The sequence below is a fragment of the Mesitornis unicolor genome, unplaced genomic scaffold (assembly GCF_000695765.1).
Source record: "Mesitornis unicolor isolate BGI_N332 unplaced genomic scaffold, ASM69576v1 scaffold24043, whole genome shotgun sequence".
Taxonomy (NCBI): Eukaryota; Metazoa; Chordata; class Aves; order Mesitornithiformes; family Mesitornithidae; genus Mesitornis; species Mesitornis unicolor.
Genome location: NW_010174808.1, coordinates 13,306 through 35,672, shown reverse-complemented (window position 1 = coordinate 35,672; position 22,367 = coordinate 13,306). Strand labels below are relative to the sequence as shown.

The window sequence follows — 22,367 nt, the reverse complement described above, 5'->3', positions numbered from 1 at the left end:
CTTCACTATAGCATCATATACAACCATCACCCTCTTGAATCCCACAGTTCCACTGGTCTTTCTTACTCCATCTACCCCATCCCTCTCTTAGCCACAGTTCCCTATCAAGACTGTCTCTATTGTGGCATGTGACAGGGGACTTAAATGCAACTATTTTCATATTCTATAGGATAGGGCCTATGTTTCCTTCACACCCTGCTCATCAGAGCATCAAAAAAGTCCCCACTACATCAGCACAGCAGCACATGCACGTCCATGCACATACAGATGTTTGGGGTTTTTTTGGAGAGCGAGGAGGTGGTGCGTTACCATCTCCTTGCTCACAGGTAGAAGAAACACCATTTCTACTTCGCACCACCTAGCACTAAATAATAAAACATCTCAAGCTCTCGAGACGTATTATGAAATTACACCTTGTTAGTTCACAAGAAATACGGTCAACTCAAGTCAAAAGAAAAAAAAATAGTGTTTTATTAACTACCACACTGTTATAATACACTTTAAACGTACAATAAGGTAGCCTTTAAATTTGAGGTGGTTTTAAGAATAACAAATGAACAGATTTCCAAATGTTTGTAAATAGGTGAACTGCAGTTAATTATTGTTGTACATTTTTTGAAAATGGTATAGCACTTACAGACTGGCTATATAACTTCATTTTGTACATTTTTCTATAATTGAAAATATAAACAGTAATTAAAAAATAAAAAGAAAATTCAGCATAATAAAAACATATAAGTTTATCAGTTAAATGTACTGGATACATACAATTTTTAAGGGAAGAAGCAAAAAAGGAAAGATGGCTGATATTTAAATGCAGATTGACTAACCAAAAACTAAACAACAAACAAAGAAAAACCTCATAAACCCCCTAGTTCACTACGACTACATCCGTATGTTTGGGAGTACTGTCAATATGGAAGTGATTCTTCTGTTGTGTTTGCATATGTTATATTTTACTGGTAATTTACATGATGGCTTTTAAGGCCGTGGCAGACAGATGTTTTTTGGAAAAGGATTTGATAAAAATCACTGCTGAGACGCAATACACCTTATTTTTGGTCCTCCAATGTTCAAAAGAAAGGGATATACTTCACTATAACATTTGCCTTACCACCCAAATGCCTCAACCTATACATATTTTTATTTTTTTTTTTTAACATTTTAAGCTTTTTAAACATTGGTTATATTGCCCACCTTGGTTATTGAAAGAATATTAACAAGACATCATTTTGGCAAATTAAATCTTAAACATGGCTTTTCAATAGGATTTAAAAGGTGACTATCCCTAGAGTTCCATGTTAAAATGTAGTTTTCAAAATCTTACAAGAGTAATGCTTAAAATATTGTACATAGTTAACCTAATTAAAATAATTAGCTTCAAAATGACAAGTTGATGAGCTAAGTAAAGCCTACACTATGTAACATTTGCTTGGAAACTTGATTTGTCAGTTATGCATAATAAAAATTCCAGTCATCAAGAAAATTACAAAATTTCTTTTATCATAACATGATTTCTTTTCACCCATCAACTTCTTTTATCTTACAATAGATAAATACCAACATGTTCTCGTTTTTTTTTTTACACTAAACCACACAGGATTGATGCATTTGGTTAGACTACCATTTCCGTCGTTAAATTCTTTTTTTTTTTTTTTTAATATAACTTGGTAAAATTTCATCTCTTCTAGATTCCAAAAGTACCTACAAAACCCATGCAATTTTACCATTTTAATATACTATGGAATATCATACAAAGTAAGGCATTTCAGTGTCATGTATAACCAAGTTACTGTCAATCCAAAAATTTTTGCACATCAATAAAAAGATATCTAAGAACTTAGGAACAATATTCTTCTCACTACTGTATAAAAATAACCACAATTAATAGGTATCTTGTGTAATATTTACTCCATTGTCTCGTTTCCCGAAACTGTGACAAGCTGTAAAGGTATTTCAGTGTTGGTAAGAATATCCTGATTGCTGGTGCCAGATGTGTTTACAGTTCCTATTCCTGAAACAGAACCTTGTTGAATATTTGCAAGGATAAGTGTTGTTCCTCCTGCAGTAATCAAAGTATCATCAGGTGTTGCTTCAACTGATGCCAGCACTGTACTGCTAGAGTGAATACCTTTTTTATTCTGATGCGTTTTAATGTGTTTGGCAAGATGGTCACTTCTCATAAAGCGTTTTGAACATTCTGGACAAACAAATTTCTTCTCACCTGTCACGGAAGGAAAGAAAGAAAATGTTTTCAGTAACGTTAAAAATATCCCATGTGCACCAAAAATTGAGATAACTTACTGCCTGCAAGAGTCAGAATTCTAGCAACATCTATACTGAAGACAAAAGCGACCCAACATGATTAACTTGTGTGTTGTTTCTAGACACCCACACAAATCCTTTAAAAGAATGGATTTATTTCTCTGTGTCTCACTGCGTTTGGGGAGATCTTTCAGGCAAGCCAAAGAATATTGCCATCTCATACCCTCAGACTGCTACGTTTCAGTGCAATTATTATCAATAAATAACTCTTAAGAGGAGAACAAAACCTGACAAGTGATGGACAAGAAAGATCATACGACCACATGGGACTGACAGACAAGATCACAGGGTAATTCTGGTTTCAAGGAACCTAGTCTCTAGTCTGATCACTCTCTAAGCAGCTATAAGGTCAGACCTGGTTGATGAGGAATTTAACCAGTTTGGTCTTGAAAACCTTTAAGGATGGAGACTTCAGAAACTCTCTGAGCATCCTGTTCCACTGCCTGGCTGTCCTCACAATGAAAAGTATTTATTTATATCTGGTCTGAACCTCTCTCCTTTCAACGTATGTCTGCTGTCTCTCATTTTCCCACCATGACAAGTCTGTCTTTGTCTTCTTAGCAGTGGCCTTGCAGATACTAAGAGGTTATTATTACTCTCCCCTGCCCTTACTCTTCTCTTTGTGCAGCTGAGTAAGCCCAGTTCCTGCAGCCTCTTATATGGCAAATGGTCCCTCTTCCTGATCACCTTGGTTGCCCTTTAATGAACTCAATCCTGTTGACCAACGTCTTTCTTACACTGGAGGCTGAAAACGAGAAGCAATATTCTAGATGCAGTCTAATCAGTGCTAAGAAGAAGGGGATAATCACTTCCCTAGAACTAGGGCCTCTACTTCTGTTGATACAGATAGCCCCAGCCATCTCTGCTGCTGGCTCTTGCCCATGGTATGCAGGTACACTCGAGCCATTAACCATATCCTGTGAGCTGGATCATTCAACTGGCCTCTTTTATTTAAACCATCTGGCTGTCCATCCAGACAGACTGTAACATCGTAGCTCGGGCTAAGTCATCCATGTGTAAGAAAAGCACACCATTAGGTACAAAACATGAAGTATTTTTCATAGACATTGCCAAGACGGTTTTCTAAGCAATGTGAATGCCGATAAACACACAAATGACTTCTCTTTTGTCACTGGGTTTTTCAAATAGTCTAATTGAAAACGGTAAGCATCCCACGGTTTGAACACTCCAGAATATAATTATGGATTCAGTTTGTAAGAAAGTAAGTAATAAAGACAACAGATTTGAAACAAACTGCTGCTTGAAAAGGTAGAAGAAAGAGAATAATTACTTTTCCTTGTACTAGACAAAAGGAGAAAGGTGAACCTGGAGTCCCTAATGGGTGGTCCAACCATGAAACTAGAAGATAGAGGGATGCACCATCTCATGATCTTTCTTGATTTTGTGAATGACATCTAATCTCTAGGACATCTAGCTCTCTATTTTTATTTTTTAAAATGAGAGAAAATTATTAGTTTTAAGCTGGACCAACAGTTTTAATCTGGTTCAAACAAATGAAATGCATTGCTGAACCTGAATCGAAGCATTCTGATTAAGCTATATTAAATATATTGCTGTATACAGTTGTATTAAATAACTGACTTAAATGTCAGTTCTGAATCAAAAAAGCTAGCTGTTTGTCCTCCTCAGACCTACTAAAGAAACCAAAGTGCTTCATAGCTCCAAGTATTGGCTGATTGTAGAAAAGTCACACTACATTAAAATCAATCCAACACGAAGATCTGTTCTCCTCTTAAAAGTTACTTGTCCAAGCCCTCTCCATGACACTCCTTTAGTTAAATGCACCAGAATCAAAGACTGAAAACCTGTGTGCGTCCTTCGGTGTCGCTGAAGCTCATCACTGCGGGTGAATCTTTTTCCACAGAACGTCCAAGTACAAACAAATGGACGCTCTCCAGAATGCCAGCGGAGATGAGCTCTCAAATGTGAAGTTTTCCCATACACTTTGCCACACCCTGGTATGTGGCAAATGTGCTGCTTCTTTTTTCCCAAGTTGGAGCCTCTGTTAAAATAAAAAATAAATAAATAAATTACTCATTCTAATTAATTTCTCCTAAATACCGGTCATACATGCAAGAGGGGTTACATGTACCATGTATACCAATAGACCTGCAAACAAACCTGAGCAGCTCCCCATTTTTGTTTCAAATGCAACCACAGCCCAGTACACTCCATAAGAAGCTGCAACTAAATTCTATTATGCTATCCTATTACGCATCTGGAATATTGTGTCCAGTTCTGGGTCCCTCAGTTCAAGAAGGACAGGAACTGCTGGAGAGAGTCCAGCGTAGGGCTACAAAGATGATGGAGGGAGTGGAGCATCTCCCTTCTGAGGAGCGGCTGAGGGAGCTGGGTCTCTTTAGTTTGCAGAAGAGGAGACTGAGGGGAGACCTCATTCATGTTTATAAAGATTTAAAGGGTGAGTGTCATGAGGATGGAGCCAGGCTCTTCTCGGTGACAAACAATGATAGGACAAGGGGTAACGGACACAAACTGGAACACAGGAGGTTCCACTGAAATTGGAGAAGAAACTTCTTCTCAGTGAGGGTGACAGAGCACTGGCCCAGGCTGCCCAGAGAGGTTGTGGAGTCTCCTTCTCTGCAGACATTCAAAACCCGCCTGGACGCCTTCCTGTGTAACCTCATCTGGGTGTTCCTGCTCCGGCAGGGGGATTGGACTGGATGAGCTTTGGAGGTCCCTTCCAATCCCTGACGGTCTGGGATTCTGGGATCCTGATTCTGCAACAAACTAAATTCAGCAGCACATGTAATTTAAATGATAGAAGAGTAATCTTCAGCACGCATACACGTCTATGATGTTGGGTAACGCAGTCATTCAAGCAGTTTATACCACTTTAATGATGCTGAAGTGCCCATATTTTCAATTTGTCCCAGCTTCGGTTTTTACCACACCAGAGACAGTTTAGGCAAAGAAAAACACAAATGACTGCAATTGCCAAAATGGAAACCGGACATTTTGGCAACTGAGAAGAGAACAGATGGCACTTTTGGCATCTTGGGGAAACCCGAGAAACAGTTTGGGGTTGGAGGACAAGCAAACAAACCTGAGTATTCCCACTAAAAGGAACGGCAGTGAAAAAGCTGATCTTGCCAGCATTTAAATTAATTCCTTGATATTTCAGAAAAGAAAACAAATCCATCAAAATGAACACACAATTCACAGATAATATAATCCAGACTACTGAGTTTGATGCCTATTTTAAGATGCCTCCTCACTAAAATGGTAGGCCATTGATTCAGGGGAAGCACCGAACACAAAAGCCTTTTTTTTTTTTTTTTAAAAAAAAATCACCAATTTTAAGAAAAATCACCAGAGAGGTAAGAGCCTCTGAAGACCCAGAGAAAAACATCAGTCTGGCCAGTGCAAGGCACCACGGTTGATTTTAGCCAGTTTAAGTGTTTGCTGCTGCTGCTGCTGCAAGAGGTGCTCCAGGGAACAGAACTGGCTGACAATGCAGCTACAGGAATGGTAAATGCTGGTACAAGGCAGGAGATTGGAAAAAGCAGCCAAGCATCAGGCCACCTTATTCCTCAGCAATGTTAACTCAGAACAGCCTAAGTGGATTCTGGAATCCCAGTCTTGGGCACGCACTCCATCCTCCATGACCGATTATACAATTTTCAGTTGCCTCCTCAGGGCAATTTTTTTTCCTTAAACTGGGTACTCAACTTCTGCTTAAACAGCCCAGTGGCTGAATGATCTGCCAAACAACTATCAGACCTAGATTCTCATCCCCGCATTCAGAACAACTCTGGTTTACATCTAATGAGGGTTCGGGGTACAATACGTACACACTAGGAGCAGGAACCTACAACAAGCATTTCTGAACAGGCACAGAAATTAACTCACTCTAAAACCTCACAGCTACTAAAGAGAATTCCAACCTAAGCGCATACGCACCTAAAACATTCCAGACCTTTAAGAAAAGCAAGAAGATAAAATCCAATTAAGACCTAGAAAACGTTGCTAAGAAGTCTCAATACAAAGCAGACTTCACAGTGCTTAGTCATCTTGTCTCAGAGGAAAATACTATCACTTTTACATACTAATTATTTCTCATGACAATGTAGGTGTTGACTTCAGAATGAATTCAATGGCAGCAGCAGTAGAGAGTCTAGAATGCTTAACCCTGCTGTGGTACTGGTAGACCCAATGTGAGCCTATGGACATGGTAACAGAAGAGATTCTGCCTGTCTATCTGATTTTTTCTGTTTGTTTTACTGCCACCCCTCAATCCTTAGCCTCGCAGAGAGTTCACCTGCCTACTTTATCCAGCTTGTGTATGAATTTAATTCAGAAAATTCTCTGGCAACTGACCTGACATCTTAAGCTCTTCCATCATTACTAGTCTTGGCAAGAATACTTTTGACTTAAGTTTCCTTTTTCAAATGTCCCAAAAGAAGATAACTTCTTTGGACCAGGACAAACACTGCCTTTTTTACACCTCCTATCTCAGTCAAAACACCCATTTCTGGTAACCCTTGCTACATCTAAACTGTCAGGTTCACACTCTTCCATGGCCTTCAAGCCAAGCTTAAAAAGCAAAATTAACTGTAACATCAGGCATTTCGCTTTGTACTATGCCACCTATACAAAAGCTCAATATTCACAAGTTCTCAACACTCAAAGACATTTAGCAAAATGACTTTAGATTGTCCCCTTTCTTTCCTAGTTTCTCAGCCTCTGCAGCTTGGCCACGACACAAAACACAGCTTTGCAGCTGTGACAGTCTGCCACTATGCCCTAACACGTCACGCTAAGAGGCCTTTCTTGCTGCATTGGCCAATCACCATCATCACTGAGTAAAAGGACTCAACTGGAGTCTTCAAAACAATTAATATGTAAGTATTTTCATAGCACATTTTAGCTTTACAAAGACTGGAAACCACCTTTCTCAGTAACTGTGGAGAATGCAATGGTTTCGGCAGGAGAAACCTTCATCCATTGAGAAACGGCATTTTCAGTCCAGCAGTACTTCCAGGAGGAACACCAAGTGTTCCAAGGGTAAAGCACACACTTACTAGTTATGTTCAGAACGTGTATTTTAGAATTAAGTACCTGAAGCGGTACTCAGAAGCACTGTTCCACTATACATGCAGACAGCAGCAGTTACATCTCAATGCAATTCCAGATGTAACTGAGAGGACAGTGAAATCTCCAGATGTCACTGAGAGGTGAACTTTCCACCTAACTTCAGATACCCTAACTAGAAGCTTAATACAGTCTGTTTGGGAACTGAGTCATGCTTTGAGGTACATTTCTCCATCTCTCTCTCTTTCCACTTGCTTATCCCTCATTTACTACATAAGCCTGAGGCTATATGGTTTTAATTTACACATCTAACACGTCATCCTTTTCCTTTCATACCTCCCCCCTGCCAAGGAAGGTAAAGATAATAGTGGCTTCCTACTTCACAGGACTGGTACAAATAGAAGTCCTCTGAAGACAGCAGTGTGGTCTAATTCTGTATCGAGAGTCAAAAAAACCCCAACAAAAGCCAACAACAAAAAAACATGGAAGAACCCCTTAGCTCCCCTTTGCATCCAGAAATCAGAATAAAACCAATAAATGCTAAAACTAAGGCTACACAAAGGATGAAACTAGGATGAAATCTGCATACATGAAGCCATGCACTACCTTTTCCTACCCCACTCAGTGCATAGGAGGGATAACGTTCATTGAGTGAAATGCCAGTCATTTTTCTCATACTGATTTCAATGTGCTTTTCTGGTCTTACTAGTTATATATTATTTAAGTGCTATCTTAAACACAGAATTATTCATTTCCCCAGGGTTTCTTTTCCTCATCATGGGCGCTCACAACACTCAGTGTCTAAGTAACTCACAAACATTTACCATCTTGCAACACTCCTGTGTAGTGAACTTGAACTAGTAAAATCATTTCCTATATCCAAATATGAGGTAGAAAGAGATTATGGCCAAAACTGTCAAACACCCACCAACTTGAGGAGTCAAGTTCAACGTAGCAGAAGCGTATTTTCTTACAGTACTGCAGATGTTCACAATTTAGCTTGACTACAGGAGTAACTCAGTACTTCTGCAGTGGGAGAGGTGGGGCAGAAAGACCAAGACCTCCAAAACTTCAGAAATCTCTTGCTATAATTCTGCATCTCATTCCCTAAATGCCTTCCAATTTGTGCAGTAAGTGAAGCAGGCGCCAACCATTAAACAGCCCTGATTCACCCCCTGTGCATCATTCATCCTGTCCACTGGGATGGGTGGGGTCACTTGAAAACCTCGTATGCAGTCATGTAATTAGAAATCTAATGATAATGAATATGCACAAGAGATTAAAGTTGCCCAGGATATCTTAACTTCAGCACTTGCCAACTTTCAAGTTTTCAATTTAACAAGCTTAACATCATTTTAAGATTTGTGAATGCTCTCTGAAGAAACCTATAAAAGCAAATGTCCTATCATCTGAAACTCCACAAGTCATCAGCAGAGCTGAAAGACAAATCAAAACTAAGAAATACAGCACTAGAGGTAAAGAAGTAACTCCAGCAGCTATGGAACACGATCAACACGTATCAGATGGAGAAGGAAAATATTCCTCCAAGTGGGCTTACCCGTTTTTGCCTGGTTCTGAAGGAACTCTGCGTTCCGGTGGGAAAGTTGCTCTAGCAACTGTAGGCACTTTCACTCTTTTTCTGTTTCCCCACCATTGTCTCCTTCATTATACTGCTTCTATTCCAGGCCGAATTCTTCTCACATCCTGGCTTCCTGTCCTACTTTTTCTGCTTGCTTTGTACATTCCGTGTGTCCAGTCCTTCCTTTACAGTGGATTTCAGATTCCCACCTCTATAAACTCTGTCCTACCTCTTATCTCGACTCCTTCCCAAATTCCTGTATCTGAGTATCAGTCTGACTGCACCCTTCTCCAGACTTCATCAAAACCATGTCTCAAAAAGATTATCTCTTGGGCTTCGACTCTAAATTTGGTTTATAGCAACTCCACTTAGGATGAAGAGGATTTTAAAGTAAAGATGTCTCTAAATTAAAGCCACTGTAGTTTGGAATAGAGCCCAAGGAAGATGGAACAAGTGAAATCTCCACATTTCGTAAGAGTACAGCCAGTGCAATACATATTTTCAGAGTTTTCTCCCAGACTGAAGCAAACCTCAACCCAGGGTGTACTTCGGGCAGATCTTCATGGCAGAGCTAAGGTTCACTGAGAACTTAGAAATGTCTCTGCCAGGTTCCAGTGAATTACACATAGAAATTTAACAAGAGGAAGCTGATGGACAAAGATGCTATATAACCTTAACTGCAGATATCACAAGCTTCATTAGTGATGTAGAAGTATGAGCGTGTTTTTGTCTTGAACACTTAATGCACACTCCACATGACTACCTAAGATACTGTGCCTCCATACGTGCAAAGAACGTACCTAGAATACACAGCAAAACCCCGCAAGAACCCACAAGAGACCTGACAACAGACACATTCAGCCCATACTATTAGAACTCTCGCTTATCCCCACTTCCTCTCCTATACCTATAATCAAGAAAAGGAAGTGTTTGGGAATAGAATCAATCTTTATATTAACAAAAAGCTGAAGAATACTTTCACGAGATGTAGAATGATAAAACATGGCTTCCTATGCGGCCCTGAAGTTTTACACAAATTGGAACTTACTACCTCTTTGTGAGCGTATCTCCAATAACGTTGACTGAAAACAATCAGCCAATCCAAAATTTGGTATTTAGAGTTATTTTACAAACCCTGTTTTTCTTAGGAAAACAGTGAGTAAGAAAACCAGGATACCTATATTTTTATAACACTCTAAAGCAATCAAACTGTGGCGGGAAAAAATGTTCAGTCAGTGAGGAAATGCAGGAACACAGGATTTAATCGATACATGATAGGAAGCCAAGCCCAGATATGCACATTCCAAAATACTTGATTTTCATCTATTTTAGGGCAATGTTCCATCCCCCTCACTTGTACTGGCTGGCACCTAACTCCAGATTTTTCCAATTAATCTCAATGGAATAATTCAGAGAAGATGGAATAATCTGCCCGTCCATCTGCAAACCCAGCAATAAAGGTGGCAGTCCTTTACTGCAAAAGCTCTTTTGCATAAGCCTCCAGTTTTCTCTCACTGCAGACAACTGCTGTTAACTAAGGCTCCTTTTTTTCCTCACTCAGTGTTTTCATCATCACATGCATTACATGACACTGAACATTACATACCTTCCACCTCCTTCTTTGCAGTTGGGACATGTGCAAGCTACTCGTCGCAGTCTTTTTCCCTCTTGATGTGGTTGGTCCCCTTCCTCATCCACCACCTGTACTCTCAAATGTGTTAGATCATTGGTATTCAGTGTAGAATCACCACTGAGCTGCCACTCTTCTGGATCAGGCTCCTCTTCTTTAATCCTAATATCTGAGGAAAAGAACAAACACAGATCCATAAGTAGCCCATTAAATAGAGAGAAGGAAACCATAATGATCAAATCTTTTTACTGTTGAGAGCACTATGTCAGTCAAAAGTCAACATCCTTTACTGCATACTGACATTGCTTCTGTGCCCTCGTAACCTGTAACGTATTTAAAAAGTTTATCTTACTATACATTTCAAAGTTTAATACGTTGTTATAGCTTGTCTTCAAGTTTAAGTTTGAACTGTTCTTGGCAGGGAATGCTGTCACCAGGAGGATTTTGCTTGCTTAAAACTTGGGAAAAGCTGAAGAACAAGAGGTTGGACAGAGGCTGAAAAAACTGTAAACACACGTTTCAAACGATTCTGAGTAGTCATTTGTGTTCCCACAGGATTTCTCAATTAGTCTGACAGGTAATAGAAACAGCCTTTCTTGATGATCTTCAGAAGTTTTCAGTATGCACAGTGATGTAGAAAGTCATGTGAGAAATCAATTAAACAAAAGGTTTTGACCTAAGAAAGACTAAGATATTTAAGGACAATTTTAAAAAATCATGCCTTTGTTCCATTTTTCCCTCCTCACCTCAAATTTATGCCTTTTCCACTAATCACAGAGAAGACGACATTTAGGGAAGAATGTTATGAAGCATTAGAGAGGGGTAAGCAACACGCAAACCATTTTAACGTTTTGATGAGCTAGCAGTCAAAATAGGTCTCTACAGTTTCATGGATGCCAAAAAGCCCTCTAAGTTACCCTCATAGGACGGACACTTGTAGGTATGTGTACCCTCTCCCTACAGAGTATTCGTTCAATCTAGTCCAAGAACTAATTACAGCATCATAGTACACTGTGAAACAACTACTATTTTAACAAATTCACATTTTAATAGGAAAAAATTTCCCCTCGGCCACTATTCCGGATTCCCAAGGAGCTGAAAGTCTAAGTCTGGATTTCAAAAAAAAGACAATTTCTATTTATCATTTTAGAAAGCTGAACCCAAACTGATTCGTTGGTTCAGGTTAGTTTGCTTTGGGGTTTTTTCAGTGAAAATGATTAGCCACGAGCACAAGCTAATAAGCAAACCATCGATGTTTTTTTTCCTTTTGTTGAAGCTACAAGCTAAAAGCTGTGTGTCCTTCTGGATGTATTTAAGGGACTGCTTTCTCTGCAGAACAAACTCAGCTATCACGTAGATTTTTATCCTTAACTCAAACCCCACTCAAACACTGAATTTAACTGAACACTGTGGCCGCTCTCAATTCTTCCTGGGAGTCAGCGCATCAGCCATCACCTGTGTAATGAAGACCAAGTTGCACAGATTGCATGACAAAACGTAAGAAAAACCGTGCTCGGTCAGATCATAAACAGCATCCTGTCCCAGGAGAGATCAGGAAAGAAATTAATGATAAAAAATCTGAAGTGGAATAGTTACCTGGTCAACCTTCCAAATCATCTCCAGCATTCATCTGTTTAGAGAAAAAAGATGTAGCTACACGCAAAAATTTGCTTGCTGCTAATAAAGTCTCAGTCCAGTCTTTCCCAACACCTCAGTTTGCCTTCCTTTTACTTGCAGTTGCAACACCGAGCTGTAAACTACATCACTGACATAGCTAAAGTTAAAATAATTGTCTAGGAACTCACAGCATTGAGAAGAGAGTTCCAGATCAGAAACAAGGGAGTCTAGAATATTTATCTGGTTTGGTTGTAGAAGTCAACGCTAGAAATTAAGTTTGCATGAATATGGCAGGCTCTGAGCTCTGGGAAGCCAGGAGCTAGCACGCTCGCCTTTGCTGACGCTTTACACACGTGGTAACATCCAGCAGAACAGCTGTGGTAAGCTTGTCCAAAAGCCACCTGCACACCGAGCTTCACTGCTACCATAGGAAGTTCACCATTTCAGACAGCAACATAACAAGTATCTTTCATGTGAAGACCTGGAAAACCTCTGTGGTGAGGTTTCCACTTCAACTGGAGAAGAAACTTCTTCTCAGTGAGGGTGACAGAGCACTGGAACAGGCTGCCCAGAGAGGTTGTGGAGTCTCCTTCTCTGCAGACATTCAAAACCCGCCTGGACGCCTTCCTGTGTAACCTCATCTGGGTGTTCCTGCTCCGGCAGGGGGATTGGACTGGATGAGCTTTGGAGGTCCCTTCCAATCCCTAACGTTCTGGGATTCTGTGACTTCCAGTCTTATGCATTACTATCTTTCCTACCATAATTTTCTAAGGCTCACCTGTGACACCATTTTATTATATGTAATAAGTTGTATATGCATGTTATATTAAAAATTCATTTTATATAAGACTAAAACATTATACAACATACAAAGAGTTTACAGAGTCTATAGGAGTTTATCTGTCAAATTGGACACTATCAAGTACACAAATACATTCATCTACAGCACCTTCAGAAAAAGGTAAAAGCCTGATTTACTCTTATGCAACCAGGCACATAAAAGGAATTTAAATACAGCCCAGTGAGACGGTTGTCATCATGGCCCAGTTCAAGCCTCCAAGTGGTTCTTTAGAACTGGTTATATTTACACAGCATACTCAAACCTCCTTTCCGAATCAAATGTCCCACAAAACTTACACTGTACTAATTCGGTTTTATTTAAAATAAGAATGAAGGTAACGTTAACAAAATAAAACACTGCATTAAGACAACTTCGTTATGATCTTAATAACATCAGACACTGGCATATAGTGAGTCTGTAAAGTCAGTAGCTGGATCCAGTTGGCACTGCATACTCACACTTGAAAAGAGATACCACCGTGTCCTCGCACAGCTGAATGGATCAACTCAGGGTACGGATCTGTGCTCCCAAGACCCAACTCCACTACTGAAGTCAAGCACTCCATTTAACCTATGATTTCTCCTGTTATATCAGCACCCCAAAGACACACTCTAATAACACGAGATACACCTAACAACAGAAACATGCCCAGAATGCCTATTACTGCACGCCAGTATCCAGGACTTTCTACCTTCACCTCATGCAATGTTTGTTCCACTCTGCAAACCTTCACCACAAGTTCCTTCCACTTCTTTCATCAGTATCTCTCTATTCCCAGTCCCCCTCAGTCCCCACCATTATTGCAGCAGCACAAAGGCTTATAATAGTTTTATAATGTTAGAGATACAAATGAGAAGGTTATTTGGACAAAAAAAGAGGGAAAGACAAAAACCTCCTAAGAGTTGAGGGTACTGGAGAAAGTAACGATTTGCATAGACATACAACAGTATACAGCACTATTAAAAATGCAAAACTGAAATGAAGTAGTACTGTGTTTGTAACTCTGTGATGTGTTTCCTGGTTATCGTGATGAGGCAGAAGGTGTAGCTATTGTTTTAGGTATTCCAGTTCTGAAGGACCATCTTCTACTCCAGGCACACAGAAAAGTACAACGCAAACTGGCAATTTACAGACAGGACTTTGTAATACTTAATTATGTAGATTTACTTTATTAAGTAAAAGAAAATTAAAAGAAATATCAAAAGATGAAGCGTTTACTTAGCCTCTCCAGGATGTAGTCTGGTGGAGAGCGGATTGTTTCAAATCCCATAGCGAACCTGATTACCCAAATGAGGTCCTCAGGGCCAGTGAGGCTGCTGCCCTCCAAGGAGGTTTTACATTATTGCAAGAGAAGAGGGAAAATTCCATCCCTACTTACGGGGGGAAGAGGAGGTGCCACTGTAGTTTAAGCAACAGTAAGAAAATGAAGGAAAAAAGGGAAAACCACGGAGAAGAGCATAAGATAAATCTTCTCCAACGCAATGGAACTGGAGATGATGCAAATTCATCTAGAGAGCAATGACTCCACATTTCTCCCTTGGTGTTCCTCTGGATGCGCTTCATTCTGATTCAGTCTCAACTGACAGAACACCAGGTTTTACACATACTCTGCAAAACGTTTGGCCTAAAAAAATTTACATAATTCCTAAAGTCATGACAAGTTGATGCAAACACTGGTAAATCTGAGGCAACTTTTGCTTTCCAGCAATTAAACACAGGCTAAGTGAAGGTTACATTTTCTTTACTACTCTATTTCCATGCTTTCAAATGTCTATATGCCCTTACTTCTTAATTACGTTCAAGACCTATCACTCAGTGTGAATGAAGGGTAAATTCAGACAAAGATACTGTTTCAAACTACCTCAGATTCTGAAAACCATGTATTCTGTTCAAGTTCTTCTCGGTATCTAGTGAGCTAGATTTGTTGTAGGTTTTGTTTTCCTCTAAAGGATGAAAATTGGGATCCTGGTGTACAAGTTTGCTCCAAAGGCAGTATTTCATAGTCACAGAAAGCCCAGAGCTTGCTATAATATGGAACAAGTTTAAGTGTATTCGGCAAATCGAAACAATAACTAAGAGATTGGTTTAAAGTGCTTCAGAGAAGAGTAACTAAACTGATAGGATGAAACTATGCAGACGTAAATGCAGCTTCAACTATTCTTCAGTACATTTCAACCACAGTGTGGAGAGAATTACTGCTGCTCACTGCTAGAGCCAGGTAGTTTACCTACTTCACCATGCATCAGATGTATGCATCAGTGAAGCTGAATGTTCTATCTTGGTCTGTTTCAACTAGGACTTGAGAAAACGCTGTTGTCTTTATCTATGAGAAAAGGTATTAGTTTACCCAACAGACACAGAAACAGGGATAAACTGAGAAGGGAGGATGCAGTGCAAAAGCACTTCATTTGAGGACTATGCCACCACTTCAATTTTTCAATGTATCTGCCCCTGCAGAATGTCACATGAAAGGCACTCAGCATTACCCGTAACTGTGTCTAAACTGCAGGCTCCTAGTTTAGCTGCTTTTACTAAATGCCGAAAGCCAACTTGCCCTTTTACTCAGCTAAGCTTTACAAGTTCCTGCTCTGAAAAGCAGAAACAGGGCCTTTCAACTGAAAACAGACTAGCAGCAGCACTGCACATACCTTCACACCAATTTCCTCAGAGCATCACAAACTGACTGTCTGGAGTTTCAACGTCTTGTGATCAGCCATGCCTATTCAACTAGTTTTCCAAATAGATGCTTCCCTTCCCACCCCTCCTAGGAAAACAGATGCGAATTCCCATCTTCTTCCCATCTTCTCTTGGTAATTTTGTTTTAAGTTCTCTACAGCACAACCCATATTCCCTCAGTATCTTGACTCGTGCCTTAATCTTTGCATGTGAGGAATCTTTAATAAAGACATGCAAATTTCTTAGACACCGTCCTTGTTAATGCCCATATAAGCTAAACTTTCTAAATTAAACTATGGAAACTAAACTCTCCCTACTAGGTTGTCTAGCTGAGCAAGTATTTCAGACAGGAAACTCAAAAAGCATAATGGTTTCTACTCCGATTTGCCCCCCAAAACTTAAAAGGGAATTTAGGCCTTTTTATTTTGTAATAAATTACGAAACAACAGAAGATACACTACAAAATGTAATCTTGACATACCTGTGAACCTCAACTCAGAAGGAAGACTGTCATCTAGTTTCAACAACTCCAAATCAGATTTTAAGTTTCTGAGGAAATACAACCACCGCTGTGTACAAGTCTAAGGGCAGGACCCCACAGTACTGAAGCAGTATCAGAAAAATGATTAAAAATAGAGCTATAGAATTTTTTTCTTACAAGAAATGCCACATACTGTATCTCCAAGTGATCCTATGCTTTACTTTTAGCTGATTATTTAAAAACTTGAATAACGAAACACTTAAGCTAGTGCTAACACAACACGGACAGTTACCCTACAGGAACTGCAATTCTTTGAGATGTGTTGGCTACAGATTCTCAAGACTCTGGATTCTTATGGACAGAAATGCCTTCTGCAGCTATGCCCTTAGTTTTATCTTTTTTCTAAGAGCTGAAAAAAATAAGAGGTGATAAATAAAAGGGGGGAAGAAGAGTTGATCATGCTCAATATAGAAGCAGCCAGAAACTGCAGAAATAGGTACGGTAAAGTAGGAGGACAGAGAATTCTGTGACCAGCAGGTTGAGTATTCCTACATAAAAGAGCATTAGACTGCTCCTATGGTCAAACAACAGAATTGTCAGTAGCAGAACTGTTCAGTAAGTATTTCTGTTTGATAAGAGCCAAATAATGGTCCTATCACTAGATGAGAATGAAAAGCTTCCCACTGACAAGAAAGGCAGGAAGAATATAAAAACAGCTACTGAAGTAAACACTTAATGAAACAACATATTAGGATAATTTTCATTGAATAATTTTAAGAGAAGGCTGAAGAGCTCTCTGCAGTTTTAACGCTGCAAACCTTGGATCGTGTGAATGCTCCAGCAGGTTAGAAAAAAATCTAGCACTGAGAGAATACTGAAAAAGGGTAAACAAAGACTCAACGAAGCAGGGAAAGAATTAATGCCACTTAAAATGGGATTATGGGAACAATTAGATTCAAAAGTAATTGTTTTTCACTCAATGATGACATCATTGTTGATATATTACACTTGAGAGTTCTGCACAGCAAGTGACTTATCTGGATACAGCAGAACACTGATTAAGAAAAACCAAGTACGACACATACGTGGAATACGGAGATTAAAAACTGGCGTGAATTACACTTGAGAGTTCTGCACAGCAAGTGACTTATCTGGATACAGCAGAACACTGATTAAGAAAAACCACACATACGTGGAATACGGAGATTAAAATCTGGCGTGAAGTTTAAATGCAGATTTAGAACTATTACTTCTGTATGATAAATAATGAGGCCATGTCACTGACAATGTGTATTTTTTCCCTCTTTTGCCCTTAAAAATTACTACCTGTTGAAAACACGTGTCTTCTAGAAGCAGCGAAAGACAACCCATGTACAAGCCAGCTGCATCTTCAAGAGGGCAATCACAACCAGTGTCCTGGTGAGCGGGATTCCTGGCATTATGAAAAGACTGCCGTTGTCCCCGATGGAAACTTCAGGTGCTTTTTTTGAGCCAGACGTGCTGACAAGTTAGCTCGCAAGATCAGAACCACGGTACGCAATCCTGCCAGGAGGCTCAAAAGGCAAGAAAACTACACAGCACCTGAAACAATGGACCTAAAGAGCCGAGACTGCAATAAGACAGAAGATGAGTTTCCAGCCTTCTTTTTAAGTTGAAGCAGTGCTGGAAATAAAATCCCTTGCCTCTTACACTTCACGGATACTTACCGCACATCCCCACAGGTGGACGAGAGCTTTCCTTTTGCTTCAGGAGTATCTTGTAAAAAGGGTATTTGAAAAATGAAAAAGGAACGAGTACCTGAAACTGGGTAATAGATTCTTTTGTGAACATGCTGGGGATCTCTGAGCCCAAGATAACTCAGGCTAACCCCCTTAACCTTGAGAAGCTAAGTTGCATCACCAGACACTCAGCATACACGACAGAATATTCACTTAAGAGTAACGCACATACGGCAAAGCTTCACCTCACCGCCATGGGCTGTAAGGAAATGAATGAGGCTCTGAGCTGTTTTGGAACACAAAGCAGAAAAGCACACGAACTACAGACACAGAGGAAAGATACGGCAATTCAATCTTTTCAAGAATTTGAAGGAAAAAAAATGCAATTCTATTCCACAGCAGTAGATACTGCATTTAAAAAAAAAAATGAAAAAAATAAATCAGACTGACGGAAGTTATGCAAACCTTCTTACACTTGAAATGAGAACATTTACTATATGCTGTTATAAGCAAGACAGTGAAACACATACAAGCATGATTGTCTAGTGCTTCCACAATTCATTAATTTCCTTTGAAAATTATGAGAAAATAAGGAATGTAATTTAAGCATGCTGAAAGCAAACTATTTATGCAAGACTGGGACATAAGTAGCTCTAATTCCTGCACTAACTGAAATTTGTCAGAGTTTCCAATTTAATTTTTTGTATCAAAAATAAACCAGCGGGGGAATTGGTTTTGACTCTTTTGATTTACAATGTACAAACCAAATGCCTCAAATGTAAACGGGACAGCCCAAAACAGATGTTGGCGAATGAGAATTATTTCCTGAACATCATTGCTTCAGTTCAGTTCATGCATTTCCTAAGACTTTTTTAAATGATCCGATTCCATTTCATAGTAACACCGTGCCCTTCTTTCAAAAGCGTAGTATAAATAACGCTTTAGAAGGAAAAACTGCACAACTGAAATTAATTCACTTAAAAAGAAAGAGAAAAAACTAAACTGTGCGATACTGAAAACCTGTGAATACTTTTAAGTTCCAGATGCCAGAAGAAAGCTACACTTGAAGTAGCATCCTGCACTACTTCACCAGAAGCATTTCAACACTGAAACAACCATTCCTGCAAGTAAAACTGTAAATACGCCACCTTTAATTTTGTATGGTTGGGGGTTTAGACTGTTTTACCTAACAGATGTCAGCCCAAAGCTTCACAAGATACCAGCAGATGAAAGGGAAGTTGTCACTTGGGCAACTCTTCACCTTGAAAATTGCCTGACAATTTTTTGGTCTAATTTAGGATAGCTAAATTACTTCAGCATGATAAAGACTCCAGGTTCTGGCAGGAATGGAATGAGGTCCCCACCAGAAGGAGCCAACCACTCCCATTCTCTATCGACTGGTGTCAGTTGGTCAGCAGGCACGACTGTAAGCCTCAATGGCAGCAGGAGGTGAGTCCGTAAGGTGCGCGGACTCCTGCGCAGGAGGAGCTGGGAAGACGGATACAGAAATTTAAGGCCTCAGTTTTGCAGTGGCACTTTGAGTAAACTCTTGAAAGGAACTCATTTGACTTTATTCCAACTGCAGATCAACCTGGAAAGCTGTTTCTAGGGGGTTTTTCGTATTTAAATGAACAAATCCTCCAGCTGAGCGTGCTGGGGTCGATAAGCAGCAAAGTCCATTCTCAAGCCAATGCTACTTTTGTGCAGGTCACTTGCTAGTTTCTTCAGATACTACTGGAACAGTCCAAAAAAGCATCAAAAGCAAAAAAGATTGCACTCAGCATTTTATAAAGCCGGGCAACCTAGACAAGACCTGGTAAAACTGCCTTTTTTCAGGAAATAACCAAAGGACCAATCCAAAACTGTGATTCAGTACATCAATGAATTAGCTGAGACACTATTACAATTAGATTTTTATTAACACTTGCAAGTCCCCTTTGTCTGGACAAGGGCTTGGGGAATCCAATAACTTGAAAATTGTTTCAGATTGACAGAACTTACAGGATCAGAAATAGGAAAACGCAGTTGGGACATTTCAGCACCCTGTATTTTTCCAAAAGGAATGCTACTTTATACAAAACGTTTGAAGAAGAAATCTAAAACATGCTGATAAAAATAAATACCTTTCTTGCACGGGCAAGTTGCTAAAGAGTAACATGAACTGCGCACACAATGGCTCTTTTTTTTACGCACAACGCAGTATTTTACTTCAAACTGCCAACAAAAGCAGTAGACTACTAGAGCACCTTCTCAGGTTTAACTGCCTCTCAAGACCAGACCAAAGCTAGAACACAGGTAAGAAAGCTCTCTCTTTGCCAGTATTTCACACATAAATACTATCTGACATAGCTTTTTGTTTTGAAAAGCAATGCTGAGGAAAGTTTCGGCAATGACTAACCAATATCCTTCCCTTCTCCGCTGCAAGACACCACCAAACACGATGAGGAGGAATAGGAGCTCTAAGATAAAACAAGCTCAGCCAAGACTTTTCAGAACAAATTCAGCGCAATGGAAGACTCTGTAGACATTTTGGTACAAGTATAATCACTGGACATCTTTCCAAGAAAGCTGTACATTCACTGGACAAAGCCATTAACTTTGTATTAGGGTTGTGATGACTTTCCATTACGCAAACAAAATAGGGAAAGACGTTTTTTTCCTCTCACACACTCATGAGACAGTAGAGATGCCCTCTGCTGCTCACCTGGGAAGCAAGGCTTGGAAGAACACCTCTCACACGATGGGCTGTAGCTACCAACATCTGAAACCTATCCCACAGCTTTCACAGCAACACCACAAACAGAGCAATCGATGTTAACTGGACTTCAGAAAATCACCATTCATCTCTGATCCAAAACCAGGAAGATATTTTTTGCCTCAGGTAGAAAGGTTTTGCTAAATGAAAACAAAACACAGCCCAACTGTGTTCGTTATGGAAGGAACTGCATTATCTGGGTGTGGGCAGAAGATACAGGGAAACCCTTCTTATCCTGCTTCAAAGCTTGTTGGCAGTTTGCAGAAAAGAGGAATCAAGCAGCCTCTCACCCTTCAGCTTTAACTTCTCACATTCTGCTGTCCCTTCCACGTACCTTCCTCTTTCAGTTTAAAACTAAAGAGTTTTTCTTTATTTGCAGATCAGAAGAGCAATATATTTCTGACTGCAAAAACATTTTAAAAAATTCCATTACCATTTATTCTTCAACCTGAAGAACAGTGCCATACTGCATTGTAAGGGGTTATAAGCAAGATGGGGAGGAACATCACTGAAAAATATTAACTCAGAAAACTTTGATATAGACAAAACAGCAGATGCATATGGAGAAGACACTGAAGGTCAATCAAGTGAAGTTTCTTGTAACATATAGGAGAGACCAATTAAATTCTCCCCAAATTTAGGGGATGGCATTTTTTAACACCTTCCAGTCCATTTACTAGTCTTACAAAAGTAGGAAAAATGTCACTATAAATCTCCACCTTATCTTTAACATAACCAGGTGTTTATAGCTATTAAATTCAGGCAACACTTTCTGCTATTCATCCACTGCTTCTGCCTATTTAATCACATTTCATGTGTCCCATTTTAGTCTCTTCCTTTCCCATGTGAAATTCTTCACAGGAAAATACAGTTAAGGAACGCCTGATGGAACTCCCTTGTGTTTCGTTATGAACCACCACTCGAGGACCATCAACAGACAAACTAATACACACAGCAGGCTCAACTTCTTTTTCATGTGTCTTTTCTTTTGGTTCCTCTCTCCTCTTCCTTCCTTTCTTCTCAAATTTCTGCTGTTACTCCATAAGCAATAAATCATCTACAACGACCTATTAGAGAGCAGCGTAGGGGAAAGGGACCTGGGGGTCCTGGTGGGCAGCAGGATGACCATGAGCCAGCACTGTGCCCTTGTGGCCAAGAAGGCCAATGCCATCCTGGGGTGTATCAGGAGGGGGGTGGTTGTAGGGCAGAGAGGTTCTCCTCTGCCCCTCTACTCTGCCCTGGTGAGACCGCATCTGGAATATTGTGTCCAGTTCTGGGCCCCTCAGTACAAGAAGGACAGGGAACTGCTGGAGAGAGTCCAGCGTAGGGCTACAAAGATGATGGAGGGAGTGGAGCATCTCCCTTCTGAGGAGCAGCTGAGGGAGCTGGGGCTCTTTAGTTTGCAGAAGAGGAGACTGAGGGGAGACCTCATTCATGTTTATAAATATTTAAAGGGTGAGTGTCACGAGGATGGAGCCAGGCTCTTCTCGGTGACAAACAATGATAGGACAAGGGGTAACGGACACAAGCTGGAACACAGGAGGTTCCACTTCAATTGGAGAAGAAACTTCTTCTCAGTGAGGGTGACAGAGCACTGGAACAGGCTGCCCAGAGAGGTAGTGGAGTCTCCTTCTCTGGAGACATTCAAAACCCACCTGGACGCCTTCCTGTG

The 22,367-nt window shown here is 40.0% G+C and overlaps 1 protein-coding gene across 1 annotated transcript in view; it reads right to left on the bottom strand.

Moving 5' to 3' along the window:
- Positions 1-447: 447 nt before the first annotated feature.
- SP3 (Sp3 transcription factor) overlaps positions 448-22,367 on the bottom strand; it is a gene marked incomplete at its 5' end in the record, with an annotated part of 25,023 nt that continues 3,103 nt past the window's right edge. Inside the window, 3 exons of the mRNA XM_010181167.1 lie at positions 448-2,224; positions 4,152-4,348; positions 10,584-10,776. Coding sequence (XP_010179469.1) covers positions 1,908-2,224; positions 4,152-4,348; positions 10,584-10,776 — 707 coding nt within the window. The remainder of the gene's footprint in view (positions 2,225-4,151; positions 4,349-10,583; positions 10,777-22,367) is intronic.